Source organism: Limanda limanda, chromosome 11 (assembly GCF_963576545.1).
Source record: "Limanda limanda chromosome 11, fLimLim1.1, whole genome shotgun sequence".
NCBI lineage: Eukaryota > Metazoa > Chordata > Actinopteri > Pleuronectiformes > Pleuronectidae > Limanda > Limanda limanda.
Genome location: NC_083646.1, coordinates 455,455 through 478,734, shown reverse-complemented (window position 1 = coordinate 478,734; position 23,280 = coordinate 455,455). Strand labels below are relative to the sequence as shown.

General features: G+C 47.0%; 1 protein-coding gene across 1 annotated transcript; it reads left to right on the top strand.

Moving 5' to 3' along the window:
• The first annotated feature begins 3,809 nt into the window (after window positions 1–3,809).
• Window positions 3,810–23,068, top strand: pogzb (pogo transposable element derived with ZNF domain b). Its single transcript, XM_061080827.1, has 19 exons — window positions 3,810–3,866; window positions 4,478–4,596; window positions 4,679–4,723; window positions 5,356–5,588; window positions 9,035–9,128; window positions 9,228–9,410; window positions 9,483–9,623; window positions 9,992–10,175; window positions 11,073–11,224; window positions 11,588–11,688; window positions 11,768–11,914; window positions 12,035–12,169; window positions 12,278–12,474; window positions 14,990–15,139; window positions 15,285–15,344; window positions 15,992–16,104; window positions 18,397–20,046; window positions 20,153–20,189; window positions 20,316–23,068. Exons 2-19 carry the CDS (start codon window positions 4,482–4,484, stop codon window positions 22,162–22,164), a joined length of 5,586 nt encoding a protein of 1,861 aa, XP_060936810.1. The 5' UTR covers window positions 3,810–3,866; window positions 4,478–4,481; the 3' UTR covers window positions 22,165–23,068.
• The last annotated feature ends 212 nt before the right edge of the window (window positions 23,069–23,280 follow it).

The window sequence follows — 23,280 nt, the reverse complement described above, 5'->3', positions numbered from 1 at the left end:
CTAGTAGGTTGATATGGAACTAACATCTCTTTAAGGTAAAGAGGTGCCATATCATTAAGGGCCTTGAAGGTGAGGAGGAGAATTTTAAATTCTATTCTAGATTTAACAGGAAGCCAGTGTAGCGATGCTAATACTGGAGAAATGTGCTCTCTTTTCTTAGTTCTCGTCAGGACACGTGCTGCGGCATTTTGGACCAGCTGCAGAGTCTTTAACGACTTGCTGCTGGAGCCTGATAATAGTGAATTACAATAGTCCAGTCTCGATGAAACAAAGACTAGTTTTTCTGCATCTTTTTGCGAAAGGACATGTCTGATTTTTGAGATATTACGCAAGTGGAAAAACGCGGTCCTAGAAATTACTTTTAAGTGACTATTAAAGGACAAATCAGGATCGAAGATCACTCCCAAGTTCCTGACTGTGTCATTGGAAGCAAGGGCAATGTCATCTAGCGCAGCTATATCATTAGATAATGTATCTCTAAGGTGTTTAGGGCCGAGTATTATAACCTCTGTTTTATCTGAGTTTAATAAGAGAAAATTGCGGGTCATCCAGGTTTTTATGTCCTTGAGACATGCTCGAAGTTTAGTTAATTGATTACTTTGATCAGGTTTTATTGACAAATATAACTGGGTGTCATCCGCATAACAGTGAAAATTTACCGAGTGTGTCCTGATAATGTTTCCTAGTGGAAGCATATATAATGAGAATAAAATTGGGCCGAGCACAGACCCCTGTGGGACACCATGGTTAACTTTGGTGCGCACCGATGACTCATCATTGATTTGAACGAATTGGGAGCGATCAGCAAAATAAGATTTAAACCAGTTTAAGGCCGTTCCTTTAATGTTAATTAACTGTTTTAGTCTCTCTAATAAAATTTGATGGTCAATTGTGTGGAATGCTGCACTGAGATCTAACAGAACGAGGACAGACACAAGTCCCTGGTCTGAAGCTATTAGAAGGTCATTAGTGACTTTTGCCAGGGCTGTCTCTGTGCTGTGATTGGTTCTAAACCCAGACTGAAAGTCTTCATATATATTATTTTCCTGGAGAAACTCACACAGCTGATTGGCTACAACTTTTTCTAAGATTTTAGATAGGAAGGGGAGATTAGATATTGGCCTGTAATTTGCTAAAACCTCTGGGTCTAGGGTGGGTTTTTTGAGTAGGGGTTTGATTACAGCTATTTTAAAAGACTGTGGTACATAACCTGATGATAATGACAGATTGATTTTGTTAAGTAACGAATTATCTATTAGGGGCAGAATTTCTTTAAGTAATTTAGTTGGAATCGGATCTAAAATACAGGTTGTTGGTTTAGAACCTGAGACTATTTTGGTAAACTGATCACGGGTGATCAGAGAGAAGCTGTCTAAATAATGGGAAGGATTCTCAGCCGTTTCTGAGATCTCTATTGTTGGGAGGATATTAGTGCCAATTGAGGGCAGGAGATGGTTGATTTTATTTCTAATAGTTAGAATTTTATCATTAAAAAAGGTCATAAAGATATTGCAATTTAGGGATCGAGGAATACTGGGTTCGGTGGAGGTGTGACTCTCTGTCAGCCTGGCTACAGTGCTGAAGAGAAACCTGGGGTTGTTTTTATTCTCTTCTATTAGTTTTGAGTAATAGGCAGCTCTTGCTTTGTGGAGAGCCTTTTTATATTCTGTAACACTACTCTTCCAGTCTAGGAGATTTTCAACACTGTTGCTGGAGCGCCACTTCCTTTCTAATTTTCTTGATATTTGTTTCAACTCATGTGTATTGGAATTATACCACGGAGCTAATTTACTATGTTTTACACATTTCTTTTTTAGAGGCGCTATTGAGTCTAACGTTAATCGTAATGAGTCTGCAGAGCTTTCTACGAGGTGGTCAATCTCAATAGAGCTCAGGTTTTTAAAGAATTTGTTGTTTATGTCGACGGATAATACGGGTTTAAATGTAATCGGAATTATTTCCTTAAATTTAGCTACAGCACTATCAGGTAGACATCTAGAAAATGAGTTTTTTATTAGTGGCATATATTCAGATAGTGAAAAATCGAAGGTTATTAAATTATGGTCTGATAGTACTGGATTGCGCGGAAGTACTGTTAAATGTTCAATTTTGACACCGTATGATAACACAAGGTCAAGTGTGTGGTTACAACAATGAGTAGGTTGATGCACACACTGACTAAAACCAATTGAGTCTAGTATTGAAATAAATGCTACGCTCAGGCTATCTTTATTATTGTCAACATGAATATTAAAGTCACCAACAATAATAATTTTATCTGTCTTTAGGACTAGGTTTGATAAAAACTCAGGGAATTCTGTTAGAAATTCAGTATAAGCCCCAGGAGCACGATAAACTACAGCAAATATGATTGGCTGTTGGTGTTTCCTAGATTGACGTGGAAGATTAAGAACAAGACATTCAAATGAGTTGTAGCTAAGTTTAGGTTTAGGATTAATTGATAGACTGGAGTTAAAAATAGCAGCAACTCCACCTCCTCGCCCGAGTTCCCTGGGAACGTGTGAATTTATATGACTGGGGGGAGTAGATTCATTCAAACTGACATATTCATCAGGATGCAGCCACGTCTCAGTAAGGGACATTACATCTATATTGTAGTCTGAGACTAGTTCATTAACTAAAATAGCCTTTGAGGACAGTGATCTAATGTTTAAAAGACCACATTTGAAAGTCTTAGTTTCCTGTGTTGTTCCAGAGGTTGTGTTAATTTGTATAAGATTATTGTGAGTTCTCGCTCTGTTATTGTTTAATTTAAATAATTGAATCGGACGGTAGACAGAGACAGTCTCTATGCGGTTGGGTGACTGATCCAGAGGGAGCGCAGAGAAGTGTTTAGCACTGCAGCTCTGCTTCCTGGTCCCAACTCTGGGTTGTCATGTGATAGACTTAGTAATATTCTTAGATAAGAGAGCTGCTCCATCCCAAGTGGGATGAACGCCGTCTCTCCTAACAAGACCAGGTTTCCTCCAAAAAGTTTGCCAATTATCTATAAAGCCCACACCGTTTACATCATCTACAACACATCTACAACACAACCACAACACAACACACAACACAACCACAACACAACACATCTACAAGACAACACATCTTCAACACATACTCTCATTATTATTATAATAATTTTTAAAATTCTCATTATTTTTATAATCATCATCATTATAATAATAATTATTGTTATTATTATTGTTGTCTTATGATCTGGAGGTTCCCAAAAACAACCCAAAGGAAATGGGAGATGCAGATTTTATAACTTTGTGTTTATTTAAATCATTTCTCTTTCTTTAGATCTCTCACTCCTGCACTCGTTTGTTCATCCCTTTCTTTCTTTTATGGTTATATGCACTTCTTGTATGAACGCTGCCGCGTAAATAAAATGTTTTATTATTCCTTTTCTTATTTGACAGTTTTATTTCTTCATTTATATGTTTTGAAATGTTTCAGTTATTCTCTTACAATATAACTATAGATGTATTATTTCAGTAAAGAGTTACACAGTTTATTAGCATTAGTCTTTATAATAACAGTAGCCTGTGACGTCAGACCATGTCGCCCGGCCCCCATACAAACACAAACGAAATGGCGTCCTCGGACATGTTGACTCGGTCCATGTGGTCCTGAGTTCGGCCGCTGGGGGGCGTTTCACCACAAACCTCAAAACCCGCAAAGCACCTCCAGAAAATCCACTCTGACCAATGAGAGGCCGCGCTGTCTAAATAGGAAGTGACGTGATACCAGTGTGGTCCAATGAGTGGCTCCGACACGAGCAGCAGGGGGAAGTCCCGCCTCCCGTCGACTTGGAGCGTGAGAGAAGAAGAAGCGTGAGAAGTGCGGCTCCAGCCCAGGTAAGACCGGCCCGGTTCAGCCCGGCTCGGCCCGGTTCGGCCCGGCTCGGCCCGGTTCGGCCCGGTTCGGCCCCTGGTGACGTGCAGACACGTCCGGCGGGAGCGTGCAGGAGGCGCTCGGTGTGTGAGTGATGTGCTGGCGGGGGGGGGGCGGTGCTTCAGGCGCACGGAGGAGCGCAGTGCGCGGCGGGGTCGGTGTCTCAGGGACCCGGTCCGACCCGGTCCGACCCGGTCCCGTCCGAACCGGTCTGACCCGGTCCGACCCGGTTCATGACGTCTGTCGCTGGGACAAAGCCGCCTGAGCCGGGAAGTGGCGCCTCCTGCGGCCGCACTGGGACACTGCACACCTTAGTCCACCACAGTGTTCAAAACTAGTTTGTATTAAAGTTTATTTAAACCACAAAAGAATAACTGGACTGTATTCAGTTATATTAATATTTTCATTAATATAATATTCAAACTAAATTCAGCCATAATAATATTATCATTAAGATAATAATCGTATTATTAAACTATTCAGTGATAATATGAAGTATTTAGATTTAATGTGAGTCAGAAGCTGACGTTTTATTTACATATTGTGAATCCAGATGTTTCTGTCGTTTCCATAGCAACATGGAGACAGAGCTGTTTATGGAGTGTGAGGAGGAGGAGCTGGAGCCATGGCAACAGGTGGACGACAGCGTTGAGGAAGACGAGATGGACTACATGGACAACTATGGACAACCAGGTGGGACACACACACACACACACAGACACACACACACACGTGGACACACAACTTTCTTTATAAAACATGTGTTTCTCTCCAGTGGAGGATTCTCCACCCCCCCGACCTCCGTCCATCACATCTTCAGGTACCTGTGTGTGTGACTGTGTGTGTGACTGTGTGTGTGACTGTGTGTGTGACTGTGTGTGTGACTGTGTGTGTGACTGTGTGTGACTGTGTGTGACTGTGTGTGTGACTGTGTGACTGTGTGTGTGACTGTGTGTGTGACTGTGTGTGTGACTGTGTGTGACTGTGTGTGTGACTGTGTGTGTGACTGTGTGTGTGACTGTGTGTGTGACTGTGTGTGTGACTGTGTGTGTGACTGTGTGTGTGACTGTGTGTGACTGTGTGTGTGTGTGACTGTGTGTGTGACTGTGTGTGTGACTGTGTGTGACTGTGTGTGTGTGTGACTGTGTGTGTGACTGTGTGTGTGACTGTGTGTGTGACTGTGTGTGTGACTGTGTGTGACTGTGTGTGTGACTGTGTGTGTGACTGTGTGTGACTGTGTGTGTGACTGTGTGTGACTGTGTGTGTGTGTGACTGTGTGTGTGACTGTGTGTGTGACTGTGTGTGTGACTGTGTGTGTGACTGTGTGTGTGACTGTGTGTGACTGTGTGTGACTGTGTGTGTGACTGTGTGTGTGACTGTGTGTGTGACTGTGTGTGTGACTGTGATAACGATGGTGAAGATGTTTAACACAACTTGTTTTCTTCTCCTCAGCTCCTCCTCTTCGTCTGGTGTCATCAGTGATGCTTCCTCCTGCCCCCCCCGTGGTCACCTCCTCCCTTCCCCCTGTCCCATGCCCCCCCGCCTCCTCCAATCCAACTGTCTCAGCCCCGCCCCTGGTGACTCAGGGCCCGCCCCTCATCCTGACGCAGACAGCTGCTGGGACCTTTCTCCTCCCAGCACACCCCCGGACAGGAAGTGCCCAGCCCATCCTCCTCACCACGCAGGTACAGAAAACAAACACACCCTCTGAGTGTGTTTGTTTGTGTGTAGAAGTAGAACAGTTACTTCCTGCAGCAGCGATGATGATGTTGTCGATCAAACGCTGACAACAACACAAATGTAAAGGTTGATGACATCAGTGAATGTCATCTCATCAGCGGATTGGCCGATGTTAGCGGACTCCAGGTCCTGGTAACTTCACAAGTCGCACAAGTGTGTGTAGACAACTGAAACAACACAACCAAGTCCAGCTCCCCTCGTGCACTTGTACAACTTCTGAAGTTACTGAAGTTCAGCCGATAAATCTTTGTGTGTCATTGTCATTAGTTGTGAGTCCAAACCAAAGACTGTAAATAACGATAAACAACATGACAGCTACATCGCCCCCTGCTGGCAGGCTGCAGTATAGGTCACAAGCCTCTCCATGTTAGCAGATGGGACACGGACCAAACTAAAAAATCTAAGTAGACTTTAAATGTTTGTAAGATAGTTTCTGTCATTTTTATCAGACTGATGTTGGTTCAAGTTTCTGATCAGTCTGGATTGAATTAGTTTGTGATTCAGAAACGTGACACTGACTCGAGGTTGGTCAGGTGTGTGTGTGTGTGTGTGGGACCACAGCTCCACTACTACACACACTGACTGTAAATTATGTCATCACCACAAGAGTATCTCAGATATTTGAGCTCAATTTCCGGAGGAAGTGGAGACCTGTCGTTGTCTTTATTTACAGTCATTGTTCCAAACTCCTGAGAGTAGGAGACAATCCGACCTGCGGAGTCATGTGATCACCAAGTTACACCAGCACAGACAGAGCCGTACTTTGCTGCAGATAAACAACTAAAGAACAAATTTACCGCTGTAGCACCTGTGTAATACAGTTTTGTTTGTGTGTGATCTGAGAGTTTGTGTGCTTGACTGTGTACGAGGTGAGTTCAAGACTGTTTGTTCTACTTAGTAGTTGTCGTCTGTCAAATGAGTATAAACATGTAACCGTCCCAGTAGAGTTCACACATCAAACACCAAGTCGCACTCGTTCTTTTTCCCCAGAGCTTCGATTAGTTCACACACAGACGTTAGTCACTGAACTTAAATGACCCAAAATGAAGCGGTATTTTCACATCATAAAATCAAACTCCCGGCAAAAGAGCGCACAAGGTTGTTCACCTCAGAGAATGTTGGTCACACAGCTTCCCATGGTGGTGCTATTAATTGCTCTTAAATGCTCTTGATTAGTAAACGAACTACAGTCACATGACTTCACTGTCACTACTGAGCATCCATCTTGTAATCGGCTTGGCCCCTGACGTCAATCCTTCCTCCCAGAAAGTCAGTTTGTCGCGGCTGAGCATAAAGACGCCAAGTGGAGAGAAGTGCTGATGTAGGTGTGACGTCAGAAGTGTTGAGTGAAACCACTGAAGAAGAAACCATGTAGTGGAGTCGGTTGATGCTAAGCATTAAACACTGGTTTTGTACTTCCTGTATCCGTGAGAAGGCTAGGGTCTGTTAGGACGGAATGAATGGAATGTGAATGTGGTCTTGAGAGGATGTCCTCTGGCGGACATCGTTCACATGTCCTTTGTTGATGTCCCCAAGATTACTAGGCTACGAGTGCATTAGTGGTGAATGCGTCCTCCAGCTCCACGTCTACAGCTCATTTCATTGCTTATAACCTTTTGACTGCACTCGTTTTTAAAGAGGAAGAATCTATGATTGCTAAAGTAACAAAGTTGAGTTACTCTGCTCAATCTTGTAACTAACACGACAACAACAAATATCATATTAACACTAAGACCGAAGTTCATCAGTAAAGTTCCTGTTTTTTCAGTTTCAAAGTGTGAAGCTGATCCGCAGCAGCACTGATCTTATTGGAAAGTTGCGACGTGTCCAGCAGATGAACTCGAGCTGCCTGTGACTGAGCGTCGAGTGGAAACTCTGCGACCTGCTGCTCTGACACGTTTCTCTCCGTTTCATTTAGACAAATGTGGAACGTTTCAGATTTGAAGATGACAGAGGTCGGACGTTTGAAAGCAGAGGAGAGATGGTGATGTGTGGAGGATGTGGAGGAAAATACTTCAGGATCGTTTCACACCTGAAGAAAAGCCGGACGTGTTCTTCACACCTCGACCTGGACACGTTTGAGAAACAGTTAATTCTGTACAACAGGAAGAGAAAGAGGAAGTCTGACGCCAAGGCCAGTGAAGAAACGTCTTGGTTCTCTTCGTTCTTACGTAAAGATTAGCTGTGACTTGATATTTACAACCACTAACTGAATAACAAGCTAATGTAAGCTCGCCAATATCTGACGTGTTTACTGTGAATGAGAGACTCGGTCGTCATGTGACCTGAAACTTGATAAATACAGTTTGAGGATTATTTCAACACAACAACACAACATCCCTCAAATGACCAAAACATTTTCTGGTAACATGAGTGAATAGATCGGTTATTTTGGACATTTCCCTCTTTAATGCACTGAATGAGTTCTAAATCGTCTCACAAGAGCTATGAGACAAATTGTGATTTTGAATATGGGCCGATAACAATTTGATTGATTGTCAATCAAAATGAACCCATCTGCAAGTAAAGACGATAAAACATATTAGAACAGATTTAACATTGAGTATTAAATACATTTATATAGGTACAAGAAATCCATCTCTCCAGCCGGACTGTTAATCGTTGCTCTGACTTCGTGGAGAATCCGTCCTGAACCAGACTCATCGAGAATCGTTTATAGACAAAACAAACATTTTTCTCTGATCGTCTTATTGGTTGTTGTAGTTTATAAAGAGGCAGCGATATTAAAATAAGATTGTTTCATAATCAGTTAAAAGCTTGTAAATCTTCCAGTAACTTCTCCAGAATATATTTTCATAGTTGTCGATTTCGTCCTCGGTGTTGACGGAACTGAAAGCTGATTTATTATAAGGATTTATAACCACCTGGGTTCAGTGTTTAGAGGGGGGGGGGGTCGTGCTGTGTTTAGTTGTTTGGTGAAGATGTGAAATTAAAACAGGAATCATGCATCGTAAATCAATTACAGCAAATAAACTGTGAAGGGGAACATAAGACCTGGAGCTTTCTGTTCTCCTCTGTCCTCATGATGTCACCATGATGTCACCATGATGTCACCATGGTGTCCTCATGATGTCACCATGATGTCACCATGGTGTCCTCATGATGTCACCATGATGTCACCATGATGTCACCATGATGTCACCATGGTGTCCTCATGATGTCACCATGATGTCACCATGATGTCACCATGGTGTCCTCATGATGTCACCATGGTGTCCTCATGATGTCACCATGGTGTCCTCATGATGTCACCATGATGTCACCATGGTGTCCTCATGATGTCACCATGGTGTCCTCATGATGTCACCATGATGTCACCATGGTGTCCTCATGATGTCACCATGATGTCATGCCTCTGTCTCCTGTACAGGGTTTCCCGGTGCAGACGGTGGTGAACCCTGGTGCCCCCCTGCTCCTGAACCTGCAGCCGGGTCAGACAGTCCAGCCGCTCACTCTGATCCAGTGTAAGACACACACACACCCCCCCCCCCCAAACTCCATCAGGTAATATTCAGAAATCTGATCTGATTATTGATCATCGCTGATGTTTCCTGTCCCTGCAGCCTCGTCATTGGGTCAGCTGGTACGACCAAGAGTGGGCGTGTCCCTAGTCCATCCCCAGGGTCAGACTGTCCAGACCAGAACCAGCCCTGCCCCCTCGGGGGGGCCCACTCAGCCTGGCTCCACCTTCACCGCCATGCAGCTACCTGCCACACTGACCATCCACACCAGCACGCCAGGACCACGTTAGTCCCACAGAGGGGGGGGGGGTGTCTGACCAGAACTGATCAGATTGATTGACTGATGTTTTTCTCTAGTTAACTTCCAGATGACTCAGCTGGTTGGGACCAACTCCTTGAAGCTGGCAGGCTCTCAGGCTCCTCCCTCTAGTTCAGCCAACGGAGTCACCAGACTCACCGTGATCAGCAGCACCACCAGTGGACCGATGAGCAACACCGGTACCATTTCATTCTGCTCATAACAACACTTCCCTTTCTGCAAGGGGTCGCTGTTAAATATTAAGGGTCCAAATCCTCCAGTGAACTGGGTCTAGGAATGCGTTGCCTCCCCCAAGCCAGAGAGTCTGGTTCCGATGTGATTTCCTACTTGAATCCCGGCTCTCACTGTTTGATCGTTAGCTGCTCAGAGACCTGAGAGCTCGTTCATCACTGGCATCAATGAATCCAGGGAGAGTCGGACTGGAGGGATCCACTTGTTGGATCCTTCGTTGCTCAGAAAGGATTTGACACGTTTGGGGGAGTCTTCCAAACAGGACAGTCCAGTTGTGACCCAATGAACAGTTTGTGTGTCTCCTCTTGTCCTGCAGCTGCTCGTCCCAGCGTGACCCCAGCACCCCCCCCCGACCCCCACAGGGTGGTGATGAGTGTGGAGGACTTCTACTACGGGACGTTTGAAGGTGACCTTAGTCTGAGGAGGCCACAGCCGCTGGGAATCCAAACCTCCACCTTCACCTGTCAGATCTGCACACACCTCGCCGACAACAACCTGAGGTACCTCACCTGTGTGTGTGTGTGTGTGTTCACCTGCACTCACCTGTGTGTGTGTGTTCACCTGCACTCACCTGTGTGTGTGTGTGTGTGTTCACCTGCACTCACCTGTGTGTGTGTGTTCACCTGCACTCACCTGTGTGTGTGTGTGTTAACCTGCACTCACCTGTGTGTGTGTGTTAACCTGCACTCACCTGTGTGTGTGTGTTCACCTGCACTCACCTGTGTGTGTGTGTGTGTGTGTGTTCACCTGCACTCACCTGTGTGTGTGTGTGTGTTCACCTGCACTCACCTGTGTGTGTGTGTGTGTGTGTGTGTTCACCTGCACTCACCTGTGTGTGTGTGTGTGTGTGTTCACCTGCACTCACCTGTGTGTGTGTGTGTTCACCTGCACTCACCTGTGTGTGTGTGTGTGTGTGTTCACCTGCACACACCTGTGTGTGTGTGTTCACCTGCACTCACCTGTGTGTGTGTGTGTGTGTTTGTTCACCTGCACTCACCTGTGTGTGTGTGTTCACCTGCACACACCTGTGTGTGTGTGTTCACCTGCACTCACCTGTGTGTGTGTGTGTGTGTGTGTGTTCACCTGCACTCACCTGTGTGCGTGTGTGTGTGTGTGTGTGTGTGTGTTCACCTGCACTCACCTGTGTGTGTGTGTTCACCTGCACTCACCTGTGTGTGTGTGTGTTCACCTGCACTCACCTGTGTGTGTGTGTTCACCTGCACTCACCTGTGTGTGTGTGTGTGTTCACCTGCACTCACCTGTGTGTGTGTGTTCACCTGCACTCACCTGTGTGTGTGTGTGTTCACCTGCACTCACCTGTGTGTGTGTGTTCACCTGCACTCACCTGTGTGTGTGTGTTCACCTGCACTCACCTGTGTGTGTGTGTGTTTGTCTAGGTTAATGCAGCACATGCTCCAGCACTCTGAGCTGATCGGAGTCAGTGCTGGTGATGAGAAGAAGTGCTGCAGGTTCTGTTACCGGCAGTTCTCATCTCCAGCCCAGCTGCAGACCCACCAGGATCAGGTGCATGGCTCCGCCCCCTCCCCCAGTAAGAACCACAACTTAAAGATGAAAAATGTTCCTAGACTTGTCTTGAAACCTGGACCTGACATGTGACCTTACTTTCTTGACTTTGTCATGGAGCTGGGACTTAACCAAACCAAACCACTTGACTTCACTGCCCCTTAAGCACGGCAATAAAACAACAATGGACCTTTTCTTGACTGTTCCCATATATATAACTACATATATATATATATATATATATATATATATATATAGATCTAGATGTATCTAGATCTAGATACATTTAAACATTTTTAGTCGCACTTCACAGACTTGTGGCCGCACTGTGGACCTGAGTCTTGACCGGTCTAGACTCTGGACCCACCTGACTGTTTCCCTGTCTCAGGCATGTGTCGTATATGTGAGTGGGCGTTTGAGAACGAGCCGGCCTTCTTGAACCACATGAAGTCCAACCACAAGCCAGGAGAGATGCCCTACACCTGCCAGGTGGGTCAGAGCTCTGACCTTTGACCTGTGATCCCTAACAACCGTATAGTCTTGGAATGAACTGAGTTGTGGTTTGCAGGTGTGTTCGTATCGCTCCTCCTTCTACTCCGATGTCCTGCAGCACTTTGCCAGTTTCCACCGAGACTCTCGCTTCCTGCTCTGCCTCTTCTGTCTGAAGGTGACCAGGAACCCCGTCAACTACCAGCAGCACCTGCTGAGACACCAGGTAACCACGCTGACTAGCCACACCCTCAGCAGCCGGACCTTGCCTGATCCATTTCTGTATCTACTTTGCTTCCATCTGATGAAATGATGAATCTTGTCTTCTTGTCTTTCTTCTTGTCAGATCAACCAGGCCTTCCACTGTAACAGGTGTCGTCTTCAGTTCGTTCTCCTCAAAGACAAAATGCAACACAAACTCGAAAACCACCGTAGCTTTCGTCGACCTGCTCAGCTGGAAGGACTGCCGCCGGGGTCAAAGGTCAGCTGTCTGTGACCTTACTGATCTCCAGTCTGTCAATACCTCATGAACCGATTGAGATCACATTGTGTGTTTGTCGGTTCTGATTGTTGACTTCTGCATCTCCAGGTGACCATCAGGACTTACGTGAAGTTCAGGCCTCCGATGTCCTCAGCAGGCGGGCGGCTCCTCCAGACTCCGCCCCCCCTCGTCCGGCCAATTCACATCAAGACAGAACCGCAGAGATCTCCAATCCAGAGCAGCCCTGCTCCCTCCAGACCCCCCCCATGTCCAATCAAGAGACCAGTCAGCCGCCGGGTCAACAGGTGACATGTCCTCATTTCTCTAATGTGATGTTTCTCTCACGTGTTGTCCTCTCTCTCACGTGTCGTCCTCTCTCTGACGTGTTGTCCTCTCTCTCACGTGTCGTCCTCTCTCTGACGTGTTGTCCTCTCTCTCACGTGTCGTCCTCTCTCTCACGTGTTGTCCACTCTCTCACGTGTTGTCCTCTCTCTGACGTGTTGTCCTCTCTCTGACGTGTTGTCCTCTCTCTGACGTGTCGTCCTCTCTCTCACGTGTCGTCCTCTCTCTCACGTGTTGTCCTCTCTCTCACGTGTCGTCCTCTCTCTCACGTGTTGTCCTCTCTCTCACGTGTTGTCCTCTCTCTGACGTGTCGTCCTCTCTCTGACGTGTCGTCCTCTCTCTCACGTGTTGTCCTCTCTCTCACGTGTCGTCCTCTCTCTCACGTGTTGTCCTCTCTCTCACGTGTCGTCCTCTCTCTGACGTGTTGTCCTCTCTCTGACGTGTCGTCCTCTCTCTGACGTGTTGTCCTCTCTCTCACGTGTTGTCCTCTCTCTGACGTGTCGTCCTCTCTCTGACGTGTTGTCCTCTCTCTCACGTGTTGTCCTCTCTCTCACGTGTCGTCCTCTCTCTCACGTGTCGTCCTCTCTCTGACGTGTCGTCCTCTCTCTCACGTGTCGTCCTCTCTCTCACGTGTCGTCCTCTCTCTCACGTGTCGTCCTCTCTCTCACGTGTCGTCCTCTCTCTCACGTGTTGTCCTCTCTCTCACGTGTCGTCCTCTCTCTCACGTGTCGTCCTCTCTCTCACGTGTCGTCCTCTCTCTCACGTGTCGTCCTCTCTCTCACGTGTTGTCCACTCTCTCACGTGTCGTCCTCTCTCTCACGTGTTGTCCTCTCTCACACGTGTCGTCCTCTCTGTGACGTGTTGTCCACTCTCTCACGTGTTGTCCTCTCTCTCACGTGTCGTCCTCTCTCTCACGTGTCGTCCTCTCTCTCACGTGTTGTCCTCTCTCTCACGTGTTGTCCTCTCTCTCACGTGTTGTCCTCTCTCTCACGTGTCGTCCTCTCTCTCACGTGTTGTCCTCTCTCTCACGTGTTGTCCTCTCTCTGACGTGTTGTCCTCTCTCTGACGTGTTGTCCTCTCTCTGACGTGTTGTCCTCTCTCTCACGTGTTGGCCTCTCTCTGACGTGTCGCTCTCTCTCTCACGTGTTGTCCTCTCTCTCACGTGTTGTCCTCTCTCTGACGTGTTGTCCTCTCTCTGACGTGTTGTCCTCTCTCTCACGTGTTGTCCTCTCTCTCACGTGTTGTCCTCTCTCTCACGTGTTGGCCTCTCTCTGACGTGTTGTCCTCTCTCTCACATGTCGTCCTCTCTCTCACGTGTCGTCCTCTCTCTGACGTGTTGTCCTCTCTCTGACGTGTCGTCCTCTCTCCGACGTGTTGTCCTCTCTCTCTCACGTGTCGTCCTCTCTCTCACGTGTTGTCCTCTCTCTGACGTGTTGTCCTCTCTCTCACGTGTTGTCCTCTCTCTGACGTGTCGTCCTCTCTCTCACGTGTTGTCCTCTCTCTCACGTGTTGTCCTCTCTCTCACGTGTTGTCCTCTCTCTGACGTGTCGTCCTCTTTCACGTGTTGTCCTCTCTCTGACGTGTTGTCCTCTCTCTCACGTGTCGCTCTCTTTCTGACGTGTTGTCCTCTCTCTCACGTGTTGTCCTCTCTCTCATGTGTTGTCCTCTCTCTCACGTGTTGTCCTCTCTCTGACGTGTCGTCCTCTTTCACGTGTTGTCCTCTCTCTGACGTGTCGCTCTCTCTCTGACGTGTCGTCCTCTTTCACGTGTTGTCCTCTCTCTCACGTGTTGTCCTCTCTCTGACGTGTCGTCCTCTTTCACGTGTTGTCCTCTCTCTGACGTGCCGCTCTCTCTCTGACGTGTCGTCCTCTTTCACGTGTTGTCCTCTCTCTGACGTGTTGTCCTCTCTCTCACGTGTCGCTCTCTCTCTGACGTGTCGTCCTCTCTCATGTGTTGTCCTCTCTCTCATGTGTTGTCCTCTCTCTCACGTGTTGTCCTCTCTCTCACGTGTTGTCCTCTCTCTCACGTGTTGTCCTCTCTCTCACGTGTTGTCCTCTCTCTCACGTGTCGCTCTCTCTCTGACGTGTCGTCCTCTCTCATGTGTTGTCCTCTCTCTCATGTGTTGTCCTCTCTCTGACGTGTTGTCCTCTCTCTCACGTGTCGTCCTCTCTCTCACGTGTCGTCCTCTCTCTCACGTGTCGTCCTCTCTCTCACGTGTCGTCCTCTCTCTGACGTGTCGTCCTCTCTCTCACGTGTCGCTCTGTCTCTGACGTGTTGTCCTCTCTCTCACGTGTCGTCCTCTCTCTCACGTGTCGTCCTCTCTCTCATGTGTCGTCCTCTCTCTCACGTGTCGTCCTCTCTCTCACGTGTCGTCCTCTCTCTCACGTGTCGTCCTCTCTCTCATGTGTTGTCCTCTCTCTGACGTGTTGTCCTCTCTCTCACGTGTCGTCCTCTCTCTGACTTGTCGTCCTCCTGCAGGACGTCATCGGGTGACGGAGACAGGTTGGTGTGTTTGGAATGTGGAACGGACGCCTCTGATTGGTCGGCTCACTTCCCGTCACACGTGCGCTGTCTGCTGTGTCCGTACAGCAGCTGCTGCTCCAGAGCCTACGCTGCTCACATGATACAGTAAGAGTACTTCTAGTACTTGTGGTACTTCTAGTACTTCTGGTACTTCTAGTACTTCTGGTACACAGTGATACACACGTTACTGCAGTAGCACACAAAGGCTTTCAAAGTGTATTAATGTCTGAATGTTGATGACTCTTTTCAGTCACCACGTTCCGCGCTCCAAAGACAAAGTTGTTCCTCTGCACAGACTTCCTCCTCCAAGGTGAGACTCTGATCAGGTTCATGTTGTTTCTGCTTTAATTGACTCACAGGATTTTGTATTGAATTATCGTTAAACAACGGTTCAGTCTGTTTTTATTGTACTTCAACATTAATCCTCGTCGGTGCTGCAGTGACTGGGTTTGACCAGCAGGTGATGCTCTTCATCCTCAGTCTGAACAATCATCACAGTTGATTTATACAAGACACACAAATGATTATATGTGTATATGTGACTGGGTTTTTCGTGCCTTTAAGAAAACACAAGAAGGGAAATAGAAAGCATGTAATAGTCCTGCAGGTGGCGCCCCAGACTGATGTGTGTCCAACAGTGTCTCTGTGTCCACCAGTCCCAGACTGGTGTGTGTCTAACAGTGTCTCTGTGTCCACCAGTCCCAGACTGATGTGTGTCCAACAGTGTCTCTGTGTCCACCAGTCCCAGACTGGTGTGTGTCTAACAGTGTCTCTGTGTCCACCAGTCCCAGACTGGTGTGTGTCTAACAGTGTCTCTGTGTCCACCAGTCCCAGACTGGTGTGTGTCTAACTGTGTCTCTGTGTCCACCAGTCCCAGACTGGTGTGTGTCCAACAGTGTCTCTGTGTCCACCAGTCCCAGACTGGTGTGTGTCTAACTGTGTCTCTGTGTCCACCAGTCCCTTCCTGCTGCAGTGCTCCCAGTGCGGCTTCAGGCCTCCGAACGCCGACCACATGGCCGCTCACCTCCTGAAGAACCCGGGGCACCACAGCGCCACGTGTCGCATCAGGAGTAAGACGACACACACTGAGACGTCAACACAACACGAGGACTCACTTCAGCAACAAACCTTTATTTTAAAAACAGTTTTATACAAAGCCAACAACAGAAACAGAGAAAAAATAAAATCAACTGAAACAAATGGACTTGAAAATTTATTTTATATTATAGTTAAATAATAATTTTATCATTAAAAGAAAAATAACAAATGAGCAAAAAGAGCAAATTTCAGTAATTCACCAACAAAAACAAGATAAAATGTTTTTTAAAAATCATGATAAATGATCAAGTTTAAATAATATAAAAGAATAAATTAGATCCCAGATGTTTAAATATATAGACAAATCAAAGAATGAAGTTTGAGTAAAGTCGTCTCCTCTCAAACACTTTTTGTGAGAGAACCACTGATCTGTTTCCCTCCTGTTCGTTGTCGGAGCCAATGTAAACAAAGCCGACTGGGTTTTCATTCCTTGTTGCCATGGAAACAGAGTTCACAGCAGGATTTGTGTGATTTACTGAGCCGATGACGTGGAGGAAGAAAACTTTAGTTTAGTTTCTCCTCCAGATCATTTCACCGGTTTAATCCATCCGTCACGTGCACAGCTGCAACATGTTTACTGATCATTCGGGTCTCTTCATACACTTTATGTTTTTTACAGCTCTCTCGGTTCTCACCACAAAACTCTTTAGACATCCTGAGATATGTTTTCTTTCCGTCTCACCTCAACACTCGATTGTCTCCAATTGGACTTTTTGTGGACTTAAAGGAAAAGTTCACCCAGAAATTAAAAATTCACCCCTTTATCTACTCAGCACTATGATGGAGGGGGGGGGCAGACAGAGGAACCCTGCAAAAGCTCTGGAGGGTTTCTCTCTCTGACATTTTCCTTCCCACATGTTCTCCAGAGAAGGTGCAGAGGATTGTTCAGTCTGAAAACAGCTGTGGTCTCCAGCGTGTCGGTGAGGAAGTCCAGAGATCCAGATCTCCTGGTTCATGAACTCAGTCTGTTTATAATGTCGGAGTTTGTTAGTATCAAGACAAGAATCAGGAACAACATCAGGAAAGTGTAGCGAGTTGTTAATGTAAAATGTTTTCAGGCTCTAATGTTCAGAATCCATTGCTGCAGCTCCTCTCTTCAGCCTCTGTCGCAAACACCAGGTTCTCTTACAGGGTTCCTGCAGCTCATTAGGAAATCTTAAATTAAAATCTACGGAAATTAAATTGTCTTAAATTGACAATATATTTGCCGCCAAGTTTAAAATGTGCAGGCGGTGCAATTAAGGCTGATGGGAAACTTGTGACACCATAAAAATCTTTAGTACTGAGACTCTGACAGTTTTATGTTTTTAAATAGTGAAACACCGAATGATAGCAGATCACGAAACAGCGCCACACAACTCCCTGTCTTATAAAGTGGTCAGCTATGGAACTGCACTCTGTGTCACACGTCTCCATGTGTGTAGCAGGTCCGGGCCTCACGTTTTGTGTGGTTTATTTTTACAAACATCCCTGGTGCCTGGCTGCTTATGCTCCTTAACCATATGTATAAAACAAATATATATCAGCCGATGCCCAGTGCCTTCAAAACAAAAGCATAAACTACCAAAACTAACTAAAACAATATGACTATTGTTTATCATTATTATTAAGACATAATATAACTACTTATATTAACAAAACAATAAACTAAATAAACAAATGTATAATTATTAATCACTAAAGAAAACAGTAAATAGCTCCAGCGCACGATCTGGGCTATCATCTGACATCATATTAAGCTTATTAATAGGTTTATATGAATTCTCAACTCTATCAAAAAATGTGTTAGATTTCTTGGGTCTTAAATTATATTTATCGAGGTCTTGAAAAGCTTTAAATTTGACTTTAAAAATGGTTCAAGACCCTTTCCTTCAGCCCCCCCCCCGATAAAGCCCACTCGGCTGTGATTGGTCAACAGCTTCCAACACATGTAGGACAGGTCTTGACCTGAGGTCGGAGTCGCCACCGGGCGCGATGCAGATCCAGACTTTCAGTGACTCTGCAGTTTGAATTCACATCTTCAGGAGTTGAACAAGTGAACAACTGGACTCTTTGTGTTTTCTTTGTTTACTTGTTCATCTTCTGAATCTGCTGTGACCTGGACGACTGAAGAGCTTCAGATATTTATATAGATGCATTTTCTTCGTTTTTGACTAACAACATGAAACTAACCTCCTAATTCCTGTGGATCTGAGTGGAACTTATTCAACTATTGATATTTGATTGATAAATATTTTAAAATATATTATCCTGCTTCTTTTCAGCGTATGTGGAACCTGACATCCAGTTCTGCTATGATGGGGAGCAGTGTTCTTCAGGAGAGCAGGACCCAGACCAGAAGAAGGACTTGCCTGATCCATCCTGGAGGACAGCAGCTTCGTGGAAGCAGCCGGCGGAGAGCGATAGCACCAAGTCTCCCATCGCAGCCTTCATGGAGAGCAGTGGGCCTCAGCACAACCTGACCAAGAACAGCGACGCCATCGACTTCTTCAACCTCCTCTTCCCTGCAGCAGTGGTGGAACTGATCACCAAGGAGACCAATGCCCATGTTAAGACCTGCCAGTTCCTGGGGTCCTTCCATCCAAAGTGGGTACCTGTCACCACGCATGAAATCAAAGGTTTCATCGGCCTGGTGGTTTTGATGGGGACTCAGAACCTTCCCGACCCATCGCACTACTGGTCCTGGAGTCACTACGACAACAGCTACACCTTCTACCGAGCCATGAGTTTCAAACGTTTCAAGCTGATTGCTGCCAACATCCGCATGGGCAGCTTGGCCATAGACGAGTATCGCGGCACCAACAACCCCAGCGACTCTCTGCACATCTTCAGGCCAATGCTGGATATCCTGGGCGGAGCTATGTGGAACACTTACCGACCGAACTGCAGTCTGACCATCGACAGGGCGCTGCTGCCGAGCCTGGAGGAGGAGAGCTGCCAAGTGAAAGGGAATCCAAAGACCCAGCCTCGGGTGTGGCTGCTCTGTGACTCCAAGTCAGGCTACTGCCACCGGCTCTTCATCCAAGGGGGGGAGAAGGCGGGCAAGGAGCCAGGCTTCACCGTGGTGCCAGGGCTGGTGAAGGGTCTTGAGGACAAACGCCATCAGCTCTACCTGGCCAGCTCCCTAACTTCTGTCCCACTCATGCAGAAGCTTCTGAACCAGGGCATCTACGCCTCCAGCTCCTTCCCTCCACCCAGCCCTATCTTGCCCGGGGAGCTGTGGGCGGAGGGTCAGGTGGGGAAACCCGGGGACTTCCTGCAAAGGCAGTGTGGCCCCCTACTGGCCACTCGCTGGAGGGACACCAAGGAGATGGGCTGCCTGTCAACGAATGCATCTCCGGGTGAACCAGACACTGTTTGGAGGAGGTCTCAGACCAAAGTGGGCGGCTTGGACCCCATCAGTCGCCCTATGGCCTTTCGCCTTCTGCAGGAGAACATGCGAGGGGTGGACATCTGCAAGCAGCTGCTGGCCTGCAACCCGCTTGGAGGAATCCCTCAGGACCGCCACTGGCGCGGGCTCTTCTGGTTTCTGATCAACCTGTGCATCGTGAACGCTTTCATCGTACTGCGAGAGAGTCGCAAGGAGAACCCGCCTGCCTGGGTGCAGGATGGCCTCTTTACTCAAGTCAACTTCCGCAAGCGTTTGGGGAACCAGCTCGCCAAGTGTGCCCAGAAATACTTTGAGACCATGGAGATTGCTAGCTCCCGCGGAATGAGAATGGAGGTGGCCGAAGAAGTAGTTAAACAAAGACACAAAATGGTAAAGATCAGCGCCATCTCCAAGAGGTGCAGGAACTGCAACTTGAAGAACGTTCGACATGAGAGCGTGTACGGCTGCGTCATCTGTAAAGCGAACCTGTGCAAACACCCCAGCTGCTTCTGGGACTATCATGGTCTGTCACCTCTGAACAAAGGTCCGTCTACAGCGACTGTCAAAGTTCCTGCTCAGCTCTGAAACTAAGTTGGATTTATTTCTGTTAAACTTTTGACATTAATTGTTCATCTCTGTTGTTTTAACAGGTTCAACAAAAGTTGGATTTCTCAAGGATAGAATAAGGTAAACATTTCACTAAACACTTTCACATGTTTCTTTTTGCTAAATTGGATTTGACTGTGTCAAGATCATTCATGTTTTTCCATCTTGTAAGTTTTGATATGACTTTGGTTTCCTCCTCATTAACAGAAGAACATTTGTGTTTTGCTGTAGTGGAGCGGTGGAGGTGGACGAGGTCAAAGACAACATGGACGCAGCGATGGCGCCTGTGGAGGACTTCTCTGACGATGAGAGAGTGGATGATTTTGATGACATGGATGAAGAAACTGAAGATATTAAGCAGGAATTAATCAAAGAAGTAAAACATCCGGTGTCTGACTTGCAATCCACAATGAACTGCCCCCCCGCCCACCTACCAAGCGACTTGTCTCCCTTGAAGACGCGGGACGATATTCTCAGCGCCCGGCAACTGAGAATTGCTCTGTTTGCTCTGTGTGATGGTCTCCGCCAAGCCTCCAGGGTCTTCTCTACTGAGACCAGGCTCATCCACACGTGGCTGAAGGACGCCAAGAAGCGTCTGAGGCAACGTGAACAGGAAGAGAATGTCCACGGTGATGGAGGCAGTCGCCTGGTTGCCTGGGTGCTGTCCATGCGTGAGCAGCAGCTTCCCATCACAGAGAGTAACCTCTTCCACAAAGTCTCCACGCTGAAGAAGAAGGGAGAGTTCAGCGACTCCTTCCGCATCTCGTATGACTGGGTGGTGAGCTTCATGCTGCATCACCAGCTGGGCATACAGAACACCGGCACAGCGGCCACACTGCCTCGGACCCTGCCGTCGTCCCTGGAAGACAAAGTCACGTCCTTCAGGAAGTTTACCCACAAGATCATCAGGGTCCACAAATTGTCTGAAAGCACAGTTGCTGCGATGGATGAGCTTTGTCTTTTTGTGGATTTAAGGTTAGTCCAGGACAAGTCTCGCCGCTCAGAGGCTCTGGAGCTCATTGGGTCTTTACCTCTTGTAACTGTGTTCCTGGCGGCACTGGCCGATGGTACCATGCTGCCGTCCCTGGTGCTATCTAACCGGCAGCTGGAAGAGAAAGTCCTGCCTGAGTTCATCCTGCTGGAGGCCGGACCAGAGAGTCCCTTAGTAGAAGAAGCCCTGGATCTTTGGACTAACAAGATCTGGCATCAGCATGTTTGCAGTCGAACTCAGCCCAGCAGATCGATTCTGGTCCTGGACCAACACCGGGAACACATGGGCGACCAGTTCCTCACATCCATCAGTGGGTCAGGTACGCTCCCTGCAATGATTCCTGGAGGTTGTTCCTTCAGCCTTCAGCCTCTGGACATTTGTGTGAAGCCGGTGCTGCAGCGCTTCATGCTGCTGCGCTGGGCAAAGTTCATTGCTGGAAATCCAAAGGAGCTGGAGGAGACGTCACCGCAGCAGCTCCAAGCAAATGTGGCCCAGCTGCTGGTTGACTGGATGGTCGAGGCCCTTATGCACTTGAACAATCTCTCCCAGGTATGGAAAAATTCATTTAGGCTGACAGGACTTCTTCCGAAAGAGGAGGAGGGACTAGAGACAATGACAAGTCAAAAGCCAGAGGAGGTCCAACTCGATCTCTTCAAGACCCTGACTGAGACCATTCTGGGTCCTGAATCTCAGGAAACCACTTCATCTGGTCTGCTGGAGCTGGAAGACGAAGAGGATACCACGGAGGAACCAGAAGGAGGAGGACTGGAGACATCAGAGGAGAAACAGGAGAGGATGGAAGAGATAGAGAGGGAGGTAAAGGACAGGAGAGAGAACAAGGAGACTGAGATGAAAGAGCATGGTCACCAAGATGACACGAGGAAGCAGAAGACGATAGAGGAGGATAGTGAGGAGGACGGAAAGGAGACAGAGGGAGACAGAAAGGAGGTGAATAAGGAGAGACGAGAGACCAGGATCGTGATAGGAGAGGAAGTCGGAGATGAGTGGAAGATAAAGAGAAGGACAGAGGATGTAGAGGCCGACGACACGAGAGACAAAAGATGAACATGGATAAAGACCTGGATGTAGAACTGTTAACACCGAGTCGTCCCTGATGGTCTTTATTCCAACTGGAGCCTGAAAACCAAGACGAGTGGACATGTGGTGGACATGTGGGCGTGGCCAAACCACCTCAGCTGCCTGTGAGATTCTGGGCTGTCACATAAAGGAACACACCTCTCTTGGGGAGGACCTCTGCTACAGGTGTGCTGCTGACTTCAGGTGAACTGGTCCAGGGTTCAGATCAGGTGGGAGACGGACAGGATCTAACACTGACACCTGATTGGCTGATTGAAAGTCACTCAGTAGATTAGCTGAACTTACACCTGTCCTGACGTTGTATAGAGACATTGGACGTTTCTCCTCCAGCTGATGTAAACATTTGCTCACGGACATTTGAACTCATCAGAGCATGTTTGGTTTCTCCGGACCGTGAAAATCTTTCTAGAGACGATCTGATCCGATCTGGTTTTGTTGCTGGAGTCAGTCATTGATAAAGCTCCGCCTCCATAGCAGCCTGTCAGCCAATCAACGGCTGACAGAGTTTCCCCAGTATGCACTGGGAAACAGGTTGAGTCTGTGCTGGTTGTGACAGTTGTTATAAGTTAAGTTTATAAACGTCAGTTATTGATGCATCCAATAATCGATAAAGTGAATATTCAGACCCAGAAACATGAATAAATATATGACCATGAACAAATGAAATAAAGTTTGTCAAACTTATTTTCCAGGAAGAGTTCTTGTTGTGACATGAATCTAGGAGTGAATCCAGATGTTATGAACAACTGGACGCGGTCGGATCCACTGACCTCATCGTCCAGCGGCTGCACTTGTTTATTCTGTTGTGTTGATTCTTTGTTGTCTCTAGAAGTTCAGATGCACTTGTCCGATACTATTTTAACCTCAGCATCTCGGGTTCAAAATTTGTAAAATTATACATTATATATATAGTGTTGTTATAATTTTTCAGTCAGTTGAAATAAATCCTGAACTGAACAATTTTGGGTTGTTTTGTGTCTGTATAGATCTACTATAAAAAGCACTTAGCATTTTTAATTTGGTACTTGTACTTGTACTTTTACTTTTGATACTTAAGTACATTTCAACACCAGATACTTTTGA

Bases quoted from the DNA above. Each gene is read 5' to 3' on its own strand.
- pogzb (XM_061080827.1), top strand. From the start codon at position 4,482: ATGGAGACAGAGCTGTTTATGGAGTGTGAGGAGGAGGAGCTGGAGCCA. The intron at 15,140-15,284 runs GTAAGAGTACTT...GACTCTTTTCAG, and splicing joins TACGCTGCTCACATGATACA to TCACCACGTTCCGCGCTCCA. The intron at 15,345-15,991 runs GTGAGACTCTGA...TGTGTCCACCAG, and splicing joins CACAGACTTCCTCCTCCAAG to TCCCTTCCTGCTGCAGTGCT.